Source organism: Biomphalaria glabrata, chromosome 7, assembly GCF_947242115.1.
Source record: "Biomphalaria glabrata chromosome 7, xgBioGlab47.1, whole genome shotgun sequence".
Classification (NCBI taxonomy): Eukaryota; Metazoa; Mollusca; class Gastropoda; family Planorbidae; genus Biomphalaria; species Biomphalaria glabrata.
The window spans coordinates 19,202,056-19,227,066 of NC_074717.1; the positions used below are offsets into that span (position 1 = coordinate 19,202,056).

Sequence of the window (25,011 nt, forward strand, 5' to 3'; positions counted from 1 at the left end):
AGACTAAGACAGTACAGGTATCTCTAGTCTTGAAAGAAGTTTTGACATGTCAAACATCTTTTATGCAGACCTCGCAAGTCTTGATCACAGAAATTTCAACGACATAAGGCTAAAAGGACTTGAGCCTCCAGCTTTTTGAAGAATTTAGCAAGAAATATATTATCTCTTATTTGATTGTGACTATATAATCAATGCCAGGTGGTGCTACTGACAAAGAACTGCATAATTATAAAAATAAAAATCTATGACAATGATTACCGTTTGTGTGTTTGATTATTTTTTACAGAATTTCTTATAACTTTATTCTGTGTTAATTTGCTGAGGAAAAGAGAACCACTCTGGCAGAAGAAAAACGCCAGAGAAGAAAAGCAAGGCCCACAACACTAGCTCCAGCTGGAATATCCTGCCCAGTGTGCAGCCGAACATTCCGGGCTCACATAGGCCTCACCAGCCACATGAAGGGAAAATAAAACCCCAGTGCAAGGCCCTCAGCCCCCTGGATGACAAAGTGGTTATCATTGAACCACGCTGGACGAACTATATAGGGCCTATATATATGTTGCGTGCTTAATTGATTTTATGGATTTCAGTTTTTCATTAAAAAAAAATCTTTTCATTAAAAAAAATATTTTTATTTAAAAAAATACACATATGACCCTGTAAATACACATTTCCAGGTTTTTGAATACACATTGCCATTTTGGGGATATAGAGCTGTGGGCATCTCTGTTAATTTTAAATTGTTTTTTTTTTTCAAACATAATGAACAAAACCACTGTTCTGTACTCGCGTTGACCTTCGAACTTTTACGAGAATGCTATTTTTACGTTATTCGCGGAGGGGGTGAATCGCCATTTTGAATATCCCCAATTTGTAAAATAAAAGACTTGTGAATGATTTACAACGTTGTTTCCTTATATAATTACATCATTATTTTGGAAGATTTACGTTTTTATCAACACGTTTTTCTTTAATACTTAGAATCACCTTGCAGTTTACTCTATCTAATTTATAAACAACATTGTTTTCATGCTTTTTGTGGGTTGTGGGATGATTCATGGAACGGCTGTCAACACAGAGCATCGGTCAAGATGCTAATGGATGCATAGCATTATGCTATCAGTTAAATCAACCGCTAAGTGGTAAATAAGAGAGGATTTGTAATTTAGATTCTAGATCTATATGATTATATGTAATCTTGGCTTAGGTCTATTACCCTAAACACTCTAGAATCTAGCATTCTATTTCTAGATCATAGATGATAGATCTAGATGGCTAAAAAAGTTAAAAAGGAGATCTAGACTAGAGTTTAGTTTTATGCTGTTCGGACACCAGTGACCTAGAGTTAGAGACACTAGTCACTAGTCGTAGTAGTACTAGTAATTATAGTAGTAGTAGATCTAGTTAAATCTAGTAGTATAAGTTATAAGAGTAAGACAGCGCATTATTTGACAAGGACAAGGCAAGGGTTCGACATAGAAAAGAAAATGAAGTATAATCAAAATCTTCTTTAGTTTAATTAAAGGAGAAAAAGAATGACTATTTATGGTACTTTGTTATTATATTTAAGGTCAAAAAGGCTGTGTCACAGTGTGTGTTTTCATTTAATTCGGACAAATTTGACCCACATTATTTTATTTCGGACAGTCTCTATATTTTGGCATCAATAAACTCAGATTTTAATTCTATATTAATAATATTAACATTACTTGATTACTAAATTTTAAGATCCCTAGGCATAGCCCTTCACATTAAAATAAAGATGTTTTCAAATTATGCATAAATACGAACAAAAATTTAAAAAAAAAATATGAACACACTTAATTCTACCTAAATTAGGTCACTGGGATACTGACTTCTATACTGACTTTTAGACTTATTTTATGTATGCATGATTAGATGTGTGTGTTACATGTTTAAATGTTTATTCATTGAATACATTTCTAATGTAGGCCTATATACAGATTATCTTTTGTAGTATAGTACAGGTCAGGATAGCGATTCTTGCCTTTAGTCCTTTAGCTGAATCCTCTATATTCTCTCTCTATAAATCTATATCTACTAGATCTACATCTAAGCATTTAACTTCATTCAATGTACCAAGCTCACTCCAAACATTTGCCCATTTATTCTCTATAAAAAAAAACAAACAAGCAAACAAATATAATATAAGATGATTAACATTGATGTCCAAAACTGGCTGTCTGAAATAAATTTTGGTAAGAAAATCGTAATTTAATTCGGACACCCTATTAATTTTTTTGTATGGAATCAAACAACTTGTCTTATGAATCAAATAAATCAGCTCCTAAAACAGAATTAATATTGCCGGGCTCATTAGTATAGACTTAGCCAATCAAAAAAACAACAACCTGACTTTTAAATTTGAAATTTGTTTTTCTTACATAAAAAGACAGCTAAATGGAAGGAAATTGGGTCAGAATCATTGGAAAATGGACAAGCACATTATACAGCGCGCTAGTTTTATAATAAATATTAAGATAATTATTTAATGACCACAAATACAGCAAATGTCCGAATTCATGTAATATCCGAATTAAATAAACTACTCTAGATATAGATCTAGATTCTAGAGTAGTTTATCATACTATTCGGACACCTATAGACTATAGATCTAGATTCTAGGTCTAGACCGAAATTTCAAAGTTTGACTTTGACAACGTATTATTTGATAATTAGATTAGATTAGATTAGAGAATAAATGGGCAAATGTTTGGAGTGAGCTTGGTACATTGAATGAAGTTAAATGCCTAGATCTAGACCTACTAGATAGATCTAGATTTTTATAGAGAGAATATAGAGGATTCAGCTATTTAGGGAAGAATGGCTATCCTAAGCTGTACTATACTACAAAAGATCATCTGTATTAGAAATTTATTAAATTAATAAACAAAAAACTCTTTGTCATAGTATTATTATCATAATCTAGTAAATATGAAATGAAAAATCGCTACCTGGTCATGTGCTGATGCTTGGACTGTGTCATCAGGACAGTCCAAGCTTGAAACCTCCTACAGGCGTAATTATATTTATTTCCGAATAAATGACTGAAACTTATAAAACTAGTCTTTTATAGGCCTAGATAAGATCTCTAGAATGTGGTAGATAGGACCATGATGAATCTGTTTTCCTTTCATATATATATATATATATATATATATATATATATATATATATATATATGTGTGTTTACACTCTTAATTCTAAGTTTAGATAACTGTTCTATATCATTTTAAATGTACAATTTTTTTCTGTCATATTTAATTCATCCATTTTTCATATTTTGTTTAGTTCAATCCCTTGATACACAAACTGCAGTAGCTGTACAATCTTTGCTAGACTCACAAACTGTGTCTGAAAATCCAGGTAAGAAAACATTCCAATGTTGTCTCAGGAAACTTTTTGTTAAATTGGAAAATTAATTTACACTATTAAAAATAAAAATAATAATAACGTTTTTTTTTTTTTTTTTTTTTTTTAAACAGAAGAAGACGAGGATATCTTTCAATGTGGCAAATGCAAGAAACAGTTCTCATTGATCACAGCGTTTGTCAAGCACAAGCAGTCACAATGCTCCTTGCAACAGTCAATACATTTACCTCAGCAAGCCCAGGAGCAGCAGATAGCAATGGGAGCCAGCTCTGGTGTTTTTTCCCCAGCAATGAATATGAATCAGTCATACTCTCAGATGACTGGTACCGTGGTACCAACAGTAAATATATTTATTTATATACAATTTATGCTTATATGTAGTTTAGGTATTAGTGTAGATGACCAGAAAAATCAAAATTACATATTTGTAATCTGCATTTTGTTCTCCATATTCTTAAAATATAATAGAAACCTGATTCTGCTTATCTAGTTACGTAAACTAATACCGTAGTTTAGATATTACTTTTGTTTTACAGCATTGATTAATAAAATAAAATAAACTTTTTTTTTTGCTATAATTATTATCAGTTATTTGTTTGCTTCATAGTTGTCACTAGATAGTCGCTGATTGCAAAACATAGGAATCAGGAAACATATACAATGAAGAAATTTAATGCCATTCTCCAGTTATTGTGATACTATGAAAGTTACCTAACCTATTATTTGTTGAATTTATCCGTCAAAAGAGAAATTATAAATCAATAAATAGCATTTCAGTTTTTTACTATAAGTCATTTCACAAATAATAATTTGATAATAGTCAGCAATGCGAATCTTTATCTATACATTTCTAAAAGTAAAATACAGCTCAGATAAGGTTCTCAGCATTTATTTATAATACAATGCTCAACATTAATTAATGTTTGTAGAAATTATTATAGGATGTTAGATAGATATTTGTTTATGGAACTATATCCATGGATGCACTTTTTGTTTCACTTCACTTTTCTCCCAAATAACTGCCTTGTATTAATACTCCTGCATTCTCAATGTTGATTGGCTTTAAAAAAAAATGTTTTTTGTTTGTAGATAACAACCAATGCTCCTATACTTCAGGCGCATCCATGTTTAACCAGATCATTAAATCAGCCACCCAGTGCTGTAAGTTAGAGTCATGTATTTACTATTAGTATTTACTATTACTATTATTATTATGTTCATAACATCTCTATAAGGATATATAAAGACCTCATTAAAAGCTGTGTAAAAATCAATGTTTTTCCATTGTCTAGGCCACCTTGACCCTGAGTGGTGTGTCTTCCTCCTCTCTGTCTCAGCTGTCACAAAACATGGTGTTCACAGATGACCTGATGAGTCTGGCCAACATTGACCCAAACACTTTGAATGGACAAACTATTCAGATGGTAAGTATGTTATAATAATAACTTGTTGTTCAGAGGTTAACAGAATCACTTTTGATGGTCTTTTGTTTTATTCCTACTAATAGCTTATCCTCTCTCCATGGGTGGAAATGTAAAAAAAAAAAAGGTTGGAAGCACAAGTGCTCAGCATAATGAAAATTTGTTCTGTGAAAACTGAGACAGAGAAGAATAAGGCACACCACTCGGGGTCAAGCGTGGTCGAGAGGCTAAGTACGCTTGAACTTGGCATGGTTGGGCTATCTATGAAGGGGGCTTGAGGTTCGACACCTGTCAGGGGTAGAGTTGAGTTAACTGAGCGCCTAAAACCCTCTCCCAGATACCCCCACCCCCCACTGGTCCTCAAATTAAATGAGATTAGACCATAGCGCTCTTAGCATGCAATAAGCATGAAAGTAGCTCTATATAAAAGCTGTAATTTAATGGTATGAATGTGTGTTTTTGACTAAAAAATTGAAGAAAAACCTAGGACAGGAATCATTTATTTCAAAATAAAATTTTGCACAATTAGATCAAATCCGATCTGATCAGATGCGATCTGATAAGTTCAGAAGTATGGCTGGTTAGATGAGCTGATATTGTCATTACTAACGTTAATGTCATGGGTTTGATCCCTATACTGACTCATTTTTAGCGGCCCCCGAAAGGGGAAAAGTTGCTATTAGTTTTGTGCGAAATGTCTGTCCATCTGTCCGTCCGTCCCGTTTAGATCTTGTAAACTAGAAAAGATATTGAAAATCCGACATCACAATATTTTAGACCATTCAAAGTTCTGATGCAACGGCCACTTTTTTTTTCTGAAAGTGAAAAATCTATTTTTAAAATCAGTTATGCAAGCATTTTTTTAAAGAGAAAAAGCTAATTAGTATGCATTATAAGTTAGACCTAATTTAAAACGAATAGTATTCTTGTAAACTTCATTTTCCTGAACTTTTTTTTTTATTGTGGAAATTTTTTTTTTTTTTTTAGAGGATTCGAATAAGAGATTGAGCCTTTTCAAAAAATTTGATCAATTATAAGACATTAGTTAGGCCAGGGGAGGCGCGGTGGCTGAGCGATAAAGCGCTTGGCTTCCGAACTGGGGGTCCCGGGTTCCAATCCTGGTGAAGACTGGGAATTTCAACTTTGAAATCTTTGGGCGCCTCTGAGTCCACTCAGCTCTAATTGGTGCCTGACATTAGTTGGGGAAAAGTAAAGGCGGTTGGTCGTTGTGCTGGCTACATGACACCCTCGTTAACCGTAGGCCACAAAAACAGATGAACTTTACATCATCTGCCCTGAAAGGGGAACTAGTTAGGCCTGGTTCACATCTAACTTTACATTCACTTTCACCTATCCTTTGATCTGCGGGACCGGCACTACACAAGATCTGTTAACCTTCTTTCTCCATTCTTATCTCTCATTTGTCTTTGATATAATTTCATTTGCATGTTCTTTCTGAAAATATTGAAGCCTGCCTGGGTGGACACTTTGGGGGCCGATTTTGAGTTTGTGTTTCCACACAAACTGTCTTTTGTAACCTTGTTTTCTCTAATTTTTCAATGCCAAATAAAATATAAAAGTAGGAATTGACTTTAAAAACACCATTGTTTTAGTTAAGATGCTTTACAGGTGGTTCAACATTGATGCTGAGTTTCTAGAGGTATGTAAGTACATATTTCTGTGGTAAAGGCAAAGTGAAGGTATCTTTGAAAAGAATGTCAGTCATTTATAAGACAAAATTAACTTCACCCGTAGCATCCACATTGTAATGCAAATTAAGTGTTTTTTTTATTTGTTTCTATAATTGCTTTAAAAAAATGTAATAAAGTTACAAATCAGAATTTTGTTACTGCTCTCTAATCCGCTATGTATTTTCCTACAGGTAACAGGACCAATGCAGTCAGCTAACAGCTCTAACAGTGTCACTATCTTTAGTCCCATTACCAGCCTAGCACCCACGCCCAATAACTACACATCCCCATCTCCACCTGGTATAGCAACAGGTCAGCTGCTTGTCCAGTCAGCCCAGCACATCACACTGACTGCCATCTCAGACAAGAGCATGCAGCTGCAGCAGCATCAACAACAGCCAGCCATGCAGCACATGCCTCAAGCTGTCCAGCCTCCAACTCTGCCTGTCATTCAACAGTCTCCCATTACAGCATCCCAATCTTCTCAGCTTAATCAACCCACACAGCAAGCATATAAGTCTAGTCCCACTAAAGCTGGTGAGGCTTTTTTTTTTATCACTTATACTATATCTTCCTTAAGTTGATGACAGAGACTTGACTTTTAGTAAATCATTTCTGATAACTTTCAACTAGTTAATGTATACGTAATTCTTATTGAACTTACTGATTTTTCACACAAATAATCAGCAGGTATTTGAGAGCTAAGATATAAAGGTTAGTGTTTCAATAATCAATAAGAAAGTATTCTGGACAGCTTAGTAACCCATTCTTTTTACTTACACTTAGTTGATGTATTCACATCCGGATTGAACTTCCTTTCTCTGTCTGGATTCAATCTCAGTTGCCAAATGCGTTTGGTAAGATGATATTTCTGACAACAGTTTCATTTTCCTCCCCTGTAACGAATTATAAACATTGACTTTCTCTTCCTCTTTCAAGTTTAAGTAACTCTCCTTACTGTGACAATAAGTATTGCATATTTAGTTGCATGACTAATATAGTCGTTGGATGACTTATCCATGTTGCTTTCCCTACAGGTAGAAAGTCAGCTCAGAACAGTTTCATCTCAGTGTTAAATGCTGACAACAACTTGCTCAGCACCAGGAAAGGAAAGTCTTCACGCAATGCCAAGAACAATTCTGATGCACCAGAGGATGAAACAAACACTAAACCTAAATTAGTGGTATGTTTCGTATCGTGTAGTCCTAACAATAGGACTAATATTAAATACTTAGCTATTGTTTATTCTAAACACTGTGTTTGATCAAACTAATGAAATGTCAAATTAAAATTGTTGGCTGAAAAGTTTAGACAGTTCCTGTTTAATATCCTTGAGTTCAAAAAGATAATATTATGCTATTTGGTATTAGCTAGGCTGCTGAACTTAATTGAAGATATATAGTTTCATACTGCGTGTAACTCTAAACAGTATGCTGTATTGGTATCTTTCAAACCTCCTTAACCTCACAGAAATAAGCACATCTTTCAAGCCCCATTGACCTCTCATAAAAAGTCTCCTTTTTCAAGCCCCCTTGGTCTCAAAGCCCTGTGGACATCTGGGAACTTACCCTATTTCAAATTAAATTATTGGCGTTGTTTCAGCATGTTTACCATGACTCTCAATATTTTTTTTCAGTGCACATATTGCAACAAACAGTTTACCAAAAACTTTGACCTCCAGCAGCACATAAGAGCCCATACAGGAGAGAAACCATTTCAGTGCATTGTCTGTGGTAGGGCCTTTGCTCAGAAATCTAATGTCAAGAAACATATGACCACTCACAAGGTAGAGCATTCAAATTGTTTTGATATTTGTCTTTAATTTTGTATGTGTTTCTTCAAGGCAATGTAAGGAAAGATCTCATTTATTTAACCATAAATGGCATTATTAAATGTGCCCCTGTCATGGATAGAATTAATCTACTACTAAATTGTCTAAACTTTTTGCATTTTGTGAAGGATGTGTAAAATAAAAATTTTAAAATGTATATATATGGGATTATACTAGATGAAGATGTTTTAAGTGGAACAATATAAAAGGTTATGGGAGGTTGTCACTAGGATTAATTTTGCCTTGAAACCATTAATAAGCTCAGAAGTTGTTTCTAGGGCTGAAAGTCTATCACATTTTTTTCTATTTCTGCTACTGTTGTAGAAGTAAACAAAAAAAAAAAAGAAAGTATTTTTCTTTCTCTAAAAATGTCAATAAAAAAAGTCTATTTGATTCTGTCAAGCTGCCTCAAGCTAGTTTCTCCTGAAAAGTTACTAAAGAAAAATGTCTTATTTCTCCTATAAAGTTATCATTGTTTCAAAAGTACTTGACTATTTGTTTGGCTAGGTCTGGCCTTGTGGTACATCCAACACACTGCCTAAACAACCAGAGCCAGTTCTTGACGATAAGGATGTATCCTCTTCCTGTTCTTCATCATCTTCAGTCATCACAACAGTTGCACCCACACAAGCACAGCAGCTCTCAGATGTGATCACTGCTGCTTCAGAGTCCAAGCTGATGTCTCCTGTCCATCAGGTAAATAGAACAATTTTGTATGGGTTCTGTGAAATATTACAAAATGATATGAGTGTAACTTTAATTTCAAGAAATAATGGATCAATCTTTGACTCAGATTATTATGCTTGAATCACTCTAATGATGTTAAACATAATGAGACACTTAAGGAATAATTTATGCTCATAAAAAACAATAAGAGATATGAATGATGATTCTCTGCATATGACTTGGGTGTGGTGGTGCTGCTGTCACAATATTTATATGGCTACCTGATCCTGTGGTTTGCACTCTGGACTTAAGTGTCCTGGTTTCGAATGATACCCATTACCATCCCCTGCTATCCTTTATCCTGCCAGAGGTGAGGATGTAACAATCTTCAATTCTTAAGGAACATCCAAGAAAAAAAAAGAGTCAAACAAACAAACAGCATATAAGACAAAGTCACAATACCAATGTTGTTTAAGCAAATTTGTCAGAGTTATGCACAAGATTTTTTAATCTGAAATAGATTTTTTTTCACCTTCATAAAGTTTCTAATTAATAATTTAGTTAAGGAAATATAATAGTAGTATACTATTGGGTTTCAAAGCAACAAAAAACAAACCTGAAACCTTGAGTAATTTATCCTTGCACATCCCTCTCTCCATAAGTAAATATGCGTCAGCTAAAATGTCTCTTCACCCTCTTTTAAGACTACCGTTGCATTGAGCATGAATTGTTTGTGTTCCAGTTCAATGCTGTGAAGAAGATGGAGAAACAAGTTGAAGAGAAATTCTCCAAGGTGAAGGTTGTGGTTGACAACTCCTATATATGTCAGTATTGTCCAAGCAAGTTTAAAACTTATTACCAGTTAAAAACTCACCTGGTGAATCATAAAAGTGAACAGGTAGGTAGAGCCCAATCATTTTGGTTCATTCATTTTTTTTTTTTTGTAACATTTTTTTTTAATGATCTTGTACAATAAATTGGTGATGCCCAAACGATTACCTCAAATCTTCTGTTTACACTGAATAATGAAATGTAGTAACTCGGTTCCATTGGAAAATATTTTTGTTATGCTGTCCACAACACACATGCTAGAAATGTATTGGTTCCCATGACCATACGTTGGTGAGCACTATGCACAAAAATCTGTACTCATTGAAGACCTTTTTTTTTGTTTGTTGCCATTAATGAAAAGTTAGAAGAAAATACATGAGATATTTGTCTTGTTTGTATTTATATTTAAGAAATTCTTGCTTAAAGATATTCTGACGATATATTTAGGTGTACAAATGTGTCATGAAGAATTGCGGTCACTCCTTCCATGACCTGGACACTTACTTGGAGCATGTCAAGTCTCATGAGAATGAGATGACCTACAGGTGTCACCAGTGTCATAAGTACTTCAAGAACCTGTATGACCTTGGAGTACATCAGTATACTCACATCTACATGAACCAGGCAGTCAAGTCTGGACTTAGGTAGGTTCTAGAAAGATAGTAAACCTTACATTACAGAAGGTTGACAGCTTGAACTTGTGTATAAGAGTAGACTTATAGCACTGCTTAGGCATCAATCTATAAGGCAATGGTATTACTACATGGAAAAAAAGTTTAAAAAAAAGAATAAACATCTTTTTTTGAATTAGTAAGCAAACTTTAAAAAAAAAAAAAACGATCTGAAGATCATTTGTTGGTAATTATTGGATACCGCACAGGCTAGTATGATCCTCGCAGAAAGCAAAAGTGCTGATGCTACCCCACTAGATAGTAGAAGAAAGAAATTAGTTCTCTGATATAGAGTCACTCTCATGCTGAACTGTTTGCCTTTGAGAACTGACTATATAGTTAGAAGATTCGAAAGTCCACTTTAACCGAAATGAGGATAGTTTTAGGAATAAAAAGCTAAGAAACAAACAGTGAATAAGTGTATTGCGTTGTAATTATTACAGTAGGTTTCAAAGACTGACAGTGTAATGAACAAAGAACGATGTTATATGTTGTTCTAAACTATATAGGTTACATTTTGTGTCAACGAGAAGACTTATTTTCAAGCAAAATTATGCCAACGCCTCAGAAACAACTTTTCCACTGGGGTTGAGGCGGACTGTTGTTTTACGTAGACTAGTGCCACATCAAAGGCAGTCACAGCTGCAACAGTATCATATATATTTACAAATCTGATGCAGTAAAATATATGAAACTACCTTGACTACTGTATAAGAAACATTTCACTTTCTTGTCCCACACTTTATACACAGAAATAGTTTCAGAGAGATGAAATAAAATAAACTGAGCTAATCACTATATCCTGTACCAGTTTGTGTAATTATACATTGTATTTCATAATTATGTTTATTTCAGTAATGATTTCACTTAATCTGAGAGATTCGTTAATCTGAAATGGGTCCAAAATGATTGTCAGGACTCTTTTTATATATGCGTAAATTGAATCAATTGCTATATTGTCTCCAGGTGTGATTGATCATTTCACAATGAGATGACACCAACTTGTTTCTTATAACCTGCAGGTTAAATTACATCATTTGTTGTGTTACAATGTCAACATTCTATTTACTAAAAATTATCAAATACTGACCAGTTTAAAAAAAAAACCAAGGCAATTACACTCTACACTTTTTTTTTTCTAGCGGGTGCGACATATTTGTAACTTAAGGAATAGTTTGGTAAATAATACAGCCTAGTTTAATCAGCAATATTGATGTTTTCTGCTGATAGTTTCTTATGAAGCTGAAGCAGTCTAATTTAATTTCCATTTTTCTGTACCAAAAGTCAACACTTTCTTTCTCTCTGTGTACTATCATGAAATTTATGTCAAGTCTGGATGTCCATCAACTATCCAAAGCTCTGAACTTGCCCCATGGACTGACTACTTGCATACTTTGTTCATAAACTGCAGAAAACATTTCTGATTTTGAGAACTTCTTTGTCTTTCCTTTCATTGTGCCTGAATATTTTGTTGCCAATTCAAGTTTTATATGATTAGGTCTTTATCCAGCCAATAATTTTCATCATATTAAATGATTTGAGATGTGTGATGATGGAACTGTTCTTCTAAATCCACTGTGTGTCTGATGTATCTTGTGTATTGTACAAGTTATTGACTTGACTAACTCCACTGTGTGTCTGATGTATCTTGTGTATTGTACAAGTTATTGACTTGACTAACTCCACTGTGTGTCTGATGTATCTTGTGTATTGGACAAGTTATTGACTTGACTAAAGCCACTGTGTGTCTGATGTATCTTGTGTATTGTACAAGTTATTGACTTGACTAACTCCACTGTGTGTCTGATGTATCTTGTGTATTGTACAAGTTATTGACTTGACTAAATCCACTGTGTGTCTGATGTATCTTGTGTATTGTACAAGTTATTGACTTGACTAAATCCACTGTGTGTCTGATGTATCTTGTGTATTGTACAAGTTATTGACTTGACTAAATCCACTGTGTGTCTGATGTATCTTGTGTATTGTACAAGTTATTGACTTGACTAAATCCACTGTGTGTCTGATGTATCTTGTGTATTGCACAAGTTATTGACTTGACTAACTCCACTGTGTGTCTGATGTATCTTGTGTATTGTACAAGTTATTGACTTGACTAAATCCACTGTGTGTCTGATGTATCTTGTGTATTGGACAAGTTATTGACTTGACTAAATCCACTGTGTCTGATGTATCTTGTGTATTGTACAAGTTATTGACTTGACTAAATCCACTGTGTGTCTGATGTATCTTGTGTATTGTACAAGTTATTGACTTGACTAAATCCACTGTGTGTCTGATGTATCTTGTGTATTGTACAAGTTATTGACTTGACTAAATCCACTGTGTGTCTGATGTATCTTGTGTATTGTACAAGTTATTGACTTGACTAAATCCACTGTGTGTCTGATGTATCTTGTGTATTGTACAAGTTATTGACTTGACTAACTCCACTGTGTGTCTGATGTATCTTGTGTATTGGACAAGTTATTGACTTGACTAAAGCCACTGTGTGTCTGATGTATCTTGTGTATTGTACAAGTTATTGACTTGACTAAATCCACTGTGTGTCTGATGTATCTTGTGTATTGGACAAGTTATTGACTTGACTAAATCCACTGTGTGTCTGATGTATCTTGTGTATTGGACAAGTTATTGACTTGACTAAATCCACTGTGTGTCTGATGTATCTTGTGTATTGTACAAGTTATTGACTTGACTAAATCCACTGTGTGTCTGATGTATCTTGTGTATTGGACAAGTTATTGACTTGACTAAATCCACTGTGTGTCTGATGTATCTTGTGTATTGGACAAGTTATTGACTTGACTAAATCCACTGTGTGTCTGATGTATCTTGTGTATTGTACAAGTTATTGACTTGACTAAATCCACTGTGTGTCTGATGTATCTTGTGTATTGTACAAGTTATTGACTTGACTAAATCCACTGTGTGTCTGATGTATCTTGTGTATTGTACAAGTTATTGACTTGACTAAATCCACTGTGTGTCTGATGTATCTTGTGTATTGGACAAGTTATTGACTTGACTAAATCCACTGTGTGTCTGATGTATCTTGTGTATTGTACAAGTTATTGACTTGACTAAATCCACTGTGTGTCTGATGTATCTTGTGTATTGTACAAGTTATTGACTTGACTAAATCCACTGTGTGTCTGATGTATCTTGTGTATTGGACAAGTTATTGACTTGACTAAATCCACTGTGTGTCTGATGTATCTTGTGTATTGGACAAGTTATTGACTTGACTAAATCCACTGTGTGTCTGATGTATCTTGTGTATTGGACAAGTTATTGACTTGACTAAATCCACTGTGTGTCTGATGTATCTTGTGTATTGTACAAGTTATTGACTTGACTAAATCCACTGTGTGTCTGATGTATCTTGTGTATTGGACAAGTTATTGACTTGACTAAATCCACTGTGTGTCTGATGTATCTTGTGTATTGGACAAGTTATTGACTTGACTAAATCCACTGTGTGTCTGATGTATCTTGTGTATTGTACAAGTTATTGACTTGACTAAATCCACTGTGTGTCTGATGTATCTTGTGTATTGTACAAGTTATTGACTTGACTAACTCCACTGTGTGTCTGATGTATCTTGTGTATTGTACAAGTTATTGACTTGACTAACTCCACTGTGTGTCTGATGTATCTTGTGTATTGTACAAGTTATTGACTTGACTAAATCCACTGTGTGTCTGATGTATCTTGTGTATTGGACAAGTTATTGACTTGACTAAATCCACTGTGTGTCTGATGTATCTTGTGTATTGTACAAGTTATTGACTTGACTAAATCCACTGTGTGTCTGATGTATCTTGTGTATTGTACAAGTTATTGACTTGACTAACTCCACTGTGTGTCTGATGTATCTTGTGTATTGTACAAGTTATTGACTTGACTAACTCCACTGTGTGTCTGATGTATCTTGTGTATTGTACAAGTTATTGACTTGACTAAATCCACCGTGTGTCTGATGTATCTTGTGTATTGGACAAGTTATTGACTTGACTAAATCCACTGTGTGTCTGATGTATCTTGTGTATTGTACAAGTTATTGACTTGACTAAATCCACTGTGTGTCTGATGTATCTTGTGTATTGTACAAGTTATTGACTTGACTAACTCCACTGTGTGTCTGATGTATCTTGTGTATTGTACAAGTTATTGACTTGACTAAATCCACTGTGTGTCTGATGTATCTTGTGTATTGTACAAGTTATTGACTTGACTAAATCCACTGTGTGTCTGATGTATCTTGTGTATTGTACAAGTTATTGACTTGACTAAATCCACTGTGTGTCTGATGTATCTTGTGTATTGTACAAGTTATTGACTTTACTCTCTCTTTGTCTAGACACTTCCAATGTACTAAATGTGGTAACAAGTACACCACCCCAGAAGCCCTTGAGCACCACATGTCCACCACAAGTCATGACTACAAGTGTCCACACTGCAATAAGCAGTTCACTTGTGAAAGATTTCTAAGACGTCACCTACCTATACACGGCTCTGAAGGTAAAGTCACATAGAGGGTTAACTTTTTCTTTATAAATTTGAAGTGTATTATTTCTATGAAATACAAACTTGACTAGTCCAATATGATTCATATACTTACTGGAAACAGCTACATTCTTTGATCAAATTAGACTTGGAGAATTAAGTAGACCAGTCTAACTTAACTTTTGCAAAACAAACACTCTCCTCCTACTCTTCTGCATGCAAGCAATGGTTCACTATCACGACCAGATCTTTCTTTAGTCTCTGCTAATTTGGAATCTGTCATAACTTATCAAGTACTAGGCGATATTGGTAGTGACCACCTTCCAATATTACTGACTGCCACTCTTTCTAAAATGAACACCAAGACCACTAAAGAACCACGAAAGTGGTGCTATAGTAAGGCTAATTGGAAAGGATACGAGACAGCTGTCGACAATGCCCTTGAAAAAATCAATGTAGAGTCTAGCTCTGTCGACCTTGTGTACCGTCAAATAACAACAGCTATCCTGGGCATGGCTAAAAAGTTTATTCCTCGAACTTACCCTTGTAAAAAATTCAAAAACTTTTGGACGGCTGAAATCAACAAACTTGTTATGGCTCGGAGAAGGGCATACAAAAAGGTCCAAAAGAACCCAAACAATCCAACACTCAGGCAGAAATACAACAGACTCAGCCTACTAGTCAAAACGTCTGTTAACAGGGAAAAACGAGAACGTTGGACCAACACCTGTGCAAGGTTAAACCTAAGGGACAGCTCTAAGGCTTGGAGTCTTCTGAGAAATCTCGAAAATGCTGGGCGTACGAAAACAGCAACCCCATTATCTTCACCGAGTGGGGTAACCATTTCATCGAAAAAGAAAATTGCCACCTTGTTGAACAAATATTTTGCCAAGATCAACAAGGCTGCCAAGAAGTCCCCAATGTCCAAAGCCATTGATAAAGCTCGCAAAGCTGATGAAAAAAAATACCGAAAGGAACCACAGACCGAAAGTGCTGAGGGTACGATGAACTCCCCCTTCTCGATAGGCAAGCTTAATGCTGCCATAAGGAAATGCCAGCTTAAAAAGGCTCCCGGGCCGGATGGTATTACCCCCGAAATGCTTAAACATGTAAGGGGGAAAGGAAGGGCCGTGCTCTTGGCATTCATAAATAGAACCTGGGCAGATGGTCATCTGCCCAGGGCCTGGAAACGTGCCACCATTATTCCTATACCAAAAAAGGGAAAAGATGCTTCCACTGCTGAGGGCTACAGGCCCATCTCACTCCCATCTTGTGTGGGAAAGATGGCTGAAAAAATGGTAAATGAGCGTCTGGTTTGGTACCTTGAGAGTGCCCGTCTTATAGCTCCAGAACAGGCTGGTTTCAGGGCTGGAATGTCCGCTATAGACCAAGTCAACATCTTTGTGCAGAGCGTAGCAGATGGATTCCAAAGGACCGAAAGCACATACGCAGTCTTCATTGACTTAAAACAGGCATATGATAAAGTATGGCGGCCTGGTTTGCTTCATAAGATAAGAGCCGTGGGGGTGCGGGGACGGATATATTACTGGATTAGAGACTTCCTACAAGAGCGTACAATAAGAACAAGGATGTACGGAGAAGTCTCAGGGGAAATGACCCTCGAGCACGGCCTCCCCCAGGGCTCCGTCCTGTCATGCGCCCTTTTCACGGCCTTCATAAATGACCTACCGGCTCAGCTAAAATGCCAAAAGCTGCTATATGCTGATGATATTGTCCTTTGGAAATCCGGAAGGAGCGCATCCTCTATACAAAAAGTGCTACAGGAGGACCTCCATACGCTCTGCTCATACACACAAAAATGGAGGCTAGAAATAAACACCTCCAAGACGGTCTATTCTCTGTTCACGCTCGGGACTGGCATTCTCGGGCAACCTTTCCAGCTCTCCCTCAACGGAGTGGCTCTCAGCATGGAAAAGCTACCCAAGTACCTTGGTGTAACTTTAGATCGCAAACTAAAAATGTGTGAGCACATCCAGGATGTTGTAAGAAAGGCCTCAGGGAAACTTTGCATTGTGCGGAAGCTGGCATCCACGAAGTGGGGAGCCCGAGCAGACATGCTTCGATCCCTGTATTTAGGAGCAGTCCGATCACAGATAGACTACAGCCTACCTGTGCAAATTTATGGCTCTAGGACTGCTCTTGAACAACTTGATAAAATACAGTCCCAAGCACTAAGATTTGTCTGTGGAACCTTTAGGACAAGTCCAGTGAATGCGGCTGAAATAATGGCTAATATAGCTCCACTAACCCTTAGGAGGGAAAGGTCAGTACTGACCTGCTATGAGCCTTATAAAAGGCTGGATGAATACCTCCCAGCTAGAAAACTAGTGGATGGTTGGAGATGCAGAAGACGTATCCAGATGCAGTCTTTTATGCATCATGCCACTAGACTATCTGATGAAGCTGGCCTCTCCACCAACCGACAAAACATTCAACGCTTTCATCCCCTTCCCCCTTGGTGTCGCCCAACAACCCCAGACATACGCTTGAAATTAGTAGACCCCAATGCCACTCAGCAAAGCCGTTCATCTAACGACCTTCAAATCCTAGCTCTGGAGACCATTAATACCTTCAAGCCCAGTGCTATTTTTGCATACACTGATGGATCGGCATCAATAGATTCTGGAAGAGCAGGCTATGGAGCCTACATCGACTTTCTTGGCTCTCACACAGTCAAAATCTTTGGACCATGTGGTAGTGTTTGCAGTTTTGATGCGGAGACCATGGCAGTCTGTGAAGCCTTAAAAGTCATTGACTCTCAACTCGGCGAGGGACATTTGAGGGCAACACAGATTGTTGTGGTCACTGACTCAAAATCTGTACTACATGCTTTGCAAAGCCCCGGACCATGGCCCCCCAATATCAACACTGTCATCATGGCTTCACATAACATCAAACAACGCTATGGCACCCCTGTAATAAAGCCCGTGGAGTCTGGGAGCGCATGAGGCGCCCTGACCGCACTTCCCCGTGGTGGAGGCTGTCCAGGCCTAAGCAAGCTATTATAGCACAGTGCAGGACAGGCCACTGTCCTGTTGGCTCATATTTCTCGCGGCTATGGCCAAATTTCGATTCACGGTGCCCTCGCTGCGGGGAAGAAGAGGAAACCGTGCCTCATATTCTGTTTGACTGCCCCAGACTTGCTGATCTCCGTCTCGACAGGTCTGGGAAACCCAAAATTCTCGACCTGTATGGCGACATTCATGCACTACGCAAGACAGCAGGGTTTCTGTCCAGGGCTTTTGCAAGAGAGGATTTGAGCCTCTCAAGCCCTCACTCTAATGGAGTTTGATGATGATGATGATGAACTTAAAGTTCTCTGAGTTACACATAGGATTTTCTTACATTGTTTTTTTTTTTTTGTCTAAGTTCCATTACTTTGGATGTAGACACAGAGACAATTATGTATTCCATGTAGCTAAGTGACTTGCTGTTGTGACTGAGCTTTGGATAGTCAAATGAAGGATTGGGAGGTAGAGCATTGAATTTGTTCCCAAGGAGGATGAAAGTAGTATTGATTGAGGGGATAAAGCAGAGAGAGAGAGAAAGGAACATAGAGATAAAAAGAGGTTGTCAATGTTCTATTTTTGAAATGTCTTCAAAAGTTTCAATAAGCTTGCAAATGTTTATTTTGTTGAAATTGTTGAAATTAATACCCTGTTGAAGAGATCAAATAGTACACCTGACTCACTGCTTATTGAAGTTCAATGAAGAGATCAAATAGTACACCTGACTCACTGCTTATTGAAGTTCAATGAAGAGATCAAATAGTACACCTGACTCACTGCTTATTGAAGTTCAATGAAGAGATCAAATAGTACACCTGACTCACTGCTTATTGAAGTTCAATGAAGAGATCAAATTGTACACCTGACTCACTGCTTGTTGAAGTTCAAATGGACCAGCACCATCTCCCTAACTTCTCTTCTGTTTGTGTTTCAGGTCAGTTTGAGTGTCATCAGTGCAGTAAGAAATTTAAAACAGAACATTACCTCAAGTCACATATGTTGATCCACACGGGAGAAACACCTTATTCCTGCGACATCTGTCAGGCTGCTTTTAACCGCAAGGATAAACTAAAACGCCATATGACCATTCATGATTTGATCAAAAAGTATAGATGTCCCTTCAGGTCTATAGCAGGTAGAGTTGATATTAATACTTTATTTCATCCCTTGTTTGCAATTCGCACTTGTTGTAATTTTCCTTTTCTGGATAATAAATAATATTTCATTTAAGCTTAAATAATTGAAAGTTTTGTATATTATTCATTTGATTTAATTGCAAGGAGGAAAACATTGTGTAAGTATAAAGTTGCAAATAAAACATGGAAAAAAAATAACATGACCATTATAATTAAAGTGTGCATTTCATGAAAACAGAAACTTATAATGATTTAAACTTTTTTTTTTCAAATAATTTTTTTTTTTTTACTTTGTTTGGATATGAGATACATGTCTATAAAACTTGACTTCAGTTCAGAATAAGACAAACTAGAACATGCAGGATTTAATAGTATTTTTATTTTATGCAATAGACTTTATATATTTATAATGTGTTGTGCATATTCTCAACAGGTTGTCTCAAAGAATTCAATCGTCCAGACAAACTCAAGGCTCACATAGTCACACACAGTGGCATCAAACCCTACAAGTGCAGCATCTGTGATAAAGCTTTCTCTCGCAAGCCACATTTGGCAGAGCATGAACGTGGTCATAAGATGGACTATAGGTTCAAGTGTGAGAAGTGTGGGAAAGGTTACTTCCGCCCCAAGCTGTTCAACGAACACAAGTGTCAGCCCTCCAAGAATGACCAGCAGTTTAGACCTAGAAATAGAAGAAAGGTTGGACGTCCCAGGAAGCGAATGATCACAATTGCACCAGACTCCCTGTCTAAAAGCAGAGGGAAGCAGTACTCATCACGCACAAGGATGAAAGTCAAGGCACAACGGATGCTTGCTGTTGAAGAACTAGCCGGCCAGCTTGAGCAGCAGGGCAAAGAGTACGCAAAGCAGGAGATGAATGAGATAGACTATAGAAAGTATGATGATGCCAACACTTTGTCTGTGGAAGTGGTCAAAGCATTACCATTGGTTTCTTCCCCTGGCAAGGGGCAGGCTGTGGTCAAAATTGAAGGCACAGAAACTATTCATATTCCAGGACTTGATGACAAGGGACTCAGTGCCTCTCTAGGGCATGTCCAGCAGATAAGCCTAGGACGCAATGGTGAGCTGGTTGACCATTATGTTGTACACTTAACAGAGTCTGTAGATGGTAGTGGCCCAACTATTCAGACTGCCTTCATCCCAGCAGTATCTGGGGGACAACTTTTCACCAGGGGACCCGGAGGGTTGGATATTCAGCCTATTGCTATTATTGCAGCCAGGTCTTTTAATATGACACAAACGGATGGTTCAGGTACCCAAGTATTAACCTCAGATGGCGCCAACGCCATTATAGCTTGCACACAGGGTCAGTTGGAAGGCACAGATGTCAGTGGTGGTAGTTTCATCACAGTTTCAGACGGGACTCATCTTGTCAGTGATGGTGACAGGGGTGTCAAGTCTGAGCTGGGGGATGCAGGGATGATCATGCTGTCAGAAGATGGTATGACCAGCACAAGTGACAGCAGGGGATGCCAGATTGTGGAAATAGACTCTGTGGGAGTTGAGGGTCATGAAGCCAGCAGTCACATGATGGACCTGGGGGGCAAGGAGCAATCCATGGTGGTCATTGACAATCATGGCATGATGATGTCAGCCAGTGACATGGCCAGCGTGGAAACTGGTGGGGACATGATGGACACTGCCTTGTCACTGTTTTCCCCTCAGTCTAATGGAGAAAGTTATGTAGGTGGTCAAGTGGTTGTGTCAGGTGACCAGGCTTACATAGCATGCAATGTAGATTACTCCACAACAGACCATGGTCTAGACAGTAATAACTGCCAATAAGTTTGTTTTTAAAACACACACTCTAATGTAAGGCAGATAAACAAAATATCTTGCATTTTAATGATGTGAAGAAAATATGAATGGACATTAATTCTGTTATTTTGTTTGTGTTCAAATTTTGGTGCTTTTTTAACAAAGGTTTTTAAAAATGTTTTTTTTAACCACAAAATGAGTTTGTGTATTTGGTTTTCCTTTAGCCTCTAAGCTAATTGAAATATGCTGTTGTGTCTAGATAGGGAACATTTACAGAATGGGAGGACACCAGTTTAAAGACTAATAGTTTTCCCCTTTATTAAAGTGAAGATATAGATACAAGTTGTTGTTTTGTAACATTGGATACACTGAATTACTACAAAAATATTTACTTCAGAAACAATTAATTAAATCATGATCAGATTAATTTTTTATAGACCAGGGAGTGAATCACAAGATTTCTGAACTAATAGAAAGTTTGTTTTCGAAAGCTTACATTTAACCTTTGACTGTTGGAGGGACCGAGTGTATTAGTATGTTGTGATTTATAGAACAATAGATTTTATCCATAATTAAAAAAATTGTTTGTATATCAATAGACTAAGAAATACATTGAAGCAGATGTAGCCTACCAATGTTTGAACAGTCAACTTTTCTTAGTGAATAAATAGAAATACATTGAAGCAGATGTAGCCTACCAATGTTTGAACAGTCAACTTTTCTTAGTGAATAAATAGAAATACATTGAAGCAGATGTAGCCTACCAATGTTTGAACAGTCAACTTTTCTTAGTGAATAAATAGAAATACATTGAAGCAGATGTAGCCTACCAATGTTTGAACAGTCAACTTTTCTTAGTGAATAAATAGAAATACATTGAAGCAGATGTAGCCTACCAATGTTTGAATAGTCAACTTTTCTTAGTGAATAAATAGAAATACATTGAAGCAGATGTAGCCTACCAATGTTTGAACAGGCAACTTTTCTTAGTGAATAAATAGAAATACATTGAAGCAGATGTAGCCTACCAATGTTTGAACAGGCAACTTTTCTTAGTGAATAAATAGAAATACATTGAAGCAGATGTAGCCTACCAATGTTTGAACAGTCAACTTTTCTTAGTGAATAAATAGAAATACATTGAAGCAGATGTAGCCTACCAATGTTTGAACAGTCAACTTTTCTTAGTGAATAAATAGAAATACATTGAAGCAGATGTAGCCTACCAATGTTTGAACAGTCAACTTTTCTTAGTGAATAAATAGAAATACATTGAAGCAGATGTAGCCTACCAATGTTTGAACAGTCAACTTTTCTTAGTGAATAAATAGAAATACATTGAAGCAGATGTAGCCTACCAATGTTTGAACAGGCAACTTTTCTTAGTGAATAAATAGAAATACATTGAAGCAGATGTAGCCTACCAATGTTTGAACAGTCAACTTTTCTTAGTAAATAAATAGAAATACATTGAAGCAGATGTAGCCTACCAATGTTTGAACAGTCAACTTTTCTTAGTGAATAAATAGAAGTACATTGAAGCAGATGTAGCCTACCAATGTTTGAACAGTCAACTTTTCTTAGTGAATAAATAGAAATACATTGAAGCAGATGTAGCCTACCAATGTTTGAACAGTCAACTTTTCTTAGTGAATAAATAGAAATACATTGAAGCAGATGTAGCCTACCAATGTTTGAACAGTCAACTTTTCTTAGTGAATAAATAGAAATACATTGAAGCAGATGTAGCCTACCAATGTTTGAACAGTCAACTTTTCTTAGTGAATAAATAGAAATACATTGAAGCAGATGTAGCCTACCAATGTTTGAATAGTCAACTTTTCTTAGTGAATAAATAGAAATACATTGAAGCAGATGTAGCCTACCAATGTTTGAACAGGCAACTTTTCTTAGTGAATAAATAGAAATACATTGAAGCAGATGTAGCCTACCAATGTTTGAACAGGCAACTTTTCTTAGTGAATAAATAGAAATACAAAGTAAAACTTCAATCCTATTTACCTCCATCCTATGTAACTGATGCCTCACAGTCTATTTTATGTCATTTCTAACTGATGCCTCACAGTCTATTTTATGTCATTTCTAACTGATGCCTCACAGTCTATTTTATGTCATTTCTAACTGATGCCTCACAGTCTATTTTATGTCATTTCTAACTGATGCCTCACAGTCTATTTTATGTCATTTCTAACTGATGCCTCACAGTCTATTTTATGTCATTTCTAACTGATGCCTCACAGTCTATTTTATGTCATTTCTAACTGATGCCTCACAGTCTATTTTATGTCATTTCTAACTGATGCCTCACAGTCTATTTTATGTCATTTCTAACTGATGCCTCACAGTCTATTTTATGTCATTTCTAACTGATGCCTCACAGTCTATTTTATGTCATTTCTAACTGATGCCTCACAGTCTATTTTATGTCATTTCTAACTGATGCCTCACAGTCTATTTTATGTCATTTCTAACTGATGCCTCACAGTCTATTTTATGTCATTTCTAACTGATGCCTCACAGTCTATTTTATGTCATTTCTAACTGATGCCTCACAGTCTATTTTATGTCATTTCTAACTGATGCCTCACAGTCTATTTTATGTCATTTCTAACTGATGCCTCACAGTCTATTTTATGTCATTTCTAACTGATGCCTCACAGTCTATTTTATGTCATTTCTAACTGATGCCTCACAGTCTATTTTATGTCATTTCTAACTGATGCCTCACAGTCTATTTTATGTCATTTCTAACTGATGCCTCACAATCTATTTTATGTCATTTCTAACTGATGCCTCACAGTCTATTTTATGTCATTTCTAACTGATGCCTCACAGTCTATTTTATGTCATTTCTAACTGATGCCTCACCGTCTATTTTATGTCATTTCTAACTGATGGCACATGGTACTGTATTCCAATAGTTGAGTCCTATATTATTGTATATTTCAATGTGTTTAATTGGGGTAGGCTAATGGCATGGTAATGGAATTTCAGTTGAGTAGGATTGCTCTTACTGACATTAGAATTAGACACAAACTAAAACCGTTTTGTTGTTTAGGTTTATGTATTAATGTCATCTCTGACTCTGTCAACTCTGTACAGTATTGTTACCGTTATATGAACAGTATTATTACATCTATAACTTTCAACAGATGTTAGTGTAAGATGTATTTCAAAAATAAACTTGAAGCTGATTTCACGCTTTGTCTGTTTTCAAATATGGTAGCTTCTTTTTCTTTTTAATTTAATACTAGAATACAAAGAAACAAATAAAGTTTCCACACAGATTGAAGTAGGAGTGCAGTAGTTCACATAGCTGCATTGACCTAGCTGTGACCTACACACACCTTTTGCTATTCCCAAAGGTATCTTTCCTTTTGGTCTCATATCTGTATCCCAGGGCTTTTGTTGGAAATATTTAGCTGGAAACCATTTTAAGGTGTTCTTCAATCTGCCAGGGAAAGCTGACGCCTGAGATGGTCTTAAAAGGGTTTCCCGGCGTGGGGCGTGGACACTTGTTACATCACCCTTCTTTAAGTTCGCCAAAAAAGATTTTTGGTCTCCAAATGGGCTGGAGTGTGCTGCTTTGAGCATCTGTTAACAGTAAGCAGTGTCTCTACATTGTCCACACCTGTGTTAGCTGTGTGGTCTTGTCATCGTATTGCTAATGATCGAACGTTGGGAAAAAGTTGGAGAAGGCAAATTGGATTTCTGTTTAGCAGTGGTTCTCACTTCTCACACTTGTTTTGTTTAATAACCACCACTTGGTGAGGACTAAGTTCCTCTTTTCGCCGTCTGTCTGGTAATATCATTCACACCTCACTCTATGATGGTAACATCATTCACACCTGACTCCATGGTAACATCATTCACACCTGACTCCATGGTAACATCATTCACATCTGACCTTTATGGTAAAATCATATACACCTGACTCCATGGTAATATCATTCACATCTGACTTTTATGGTAACATCATTCACACCTGACTCCACGGTAATATCATTCACA

At 36.4% G+C, this 25,011-nt stretch overlaps 1 protein-coding gene across 1 annotated transcript; it reads left to right on the forward strand.

The window, feature by feature from the left end:
- The first annotated feature begins 838 nt into the window (after positions 1–838).
- On the forward strand, positions 839–24,197 carry LOC106072707 (zinc finger protein 341-like). Its single transcript, XM_056036221.1, has 14 exons — positions 839–1,142; positions 3,313–3,387; positions 3,507–3,733; positions 4,483–4,554; positions 4,686–4,817; positions 6,697–7,042; positions 7,543–7,688; positions 8,142–8,291; positions 8,844–9,032; positions 9,745–9,900; positions 10,281–10,477; positions 14,890–15,050; positions 18,999–19,199; positions 19,634–24,197. The coding sequence occupies exons 1-14, from the start codon at positions 1,058–1,060 to the stop codon at positions 21,004–21,006; spliced, it is 3,510 nt and encodes a 1,169-aa protein (XP_055892196.1). The 5' UTR covers positions 839–1,057; the 3' UTR covers positions 21,007–24,197.
- The last annotated feature ends 814 nt before the right edge of the window (positions 24,198–25,011 follow it).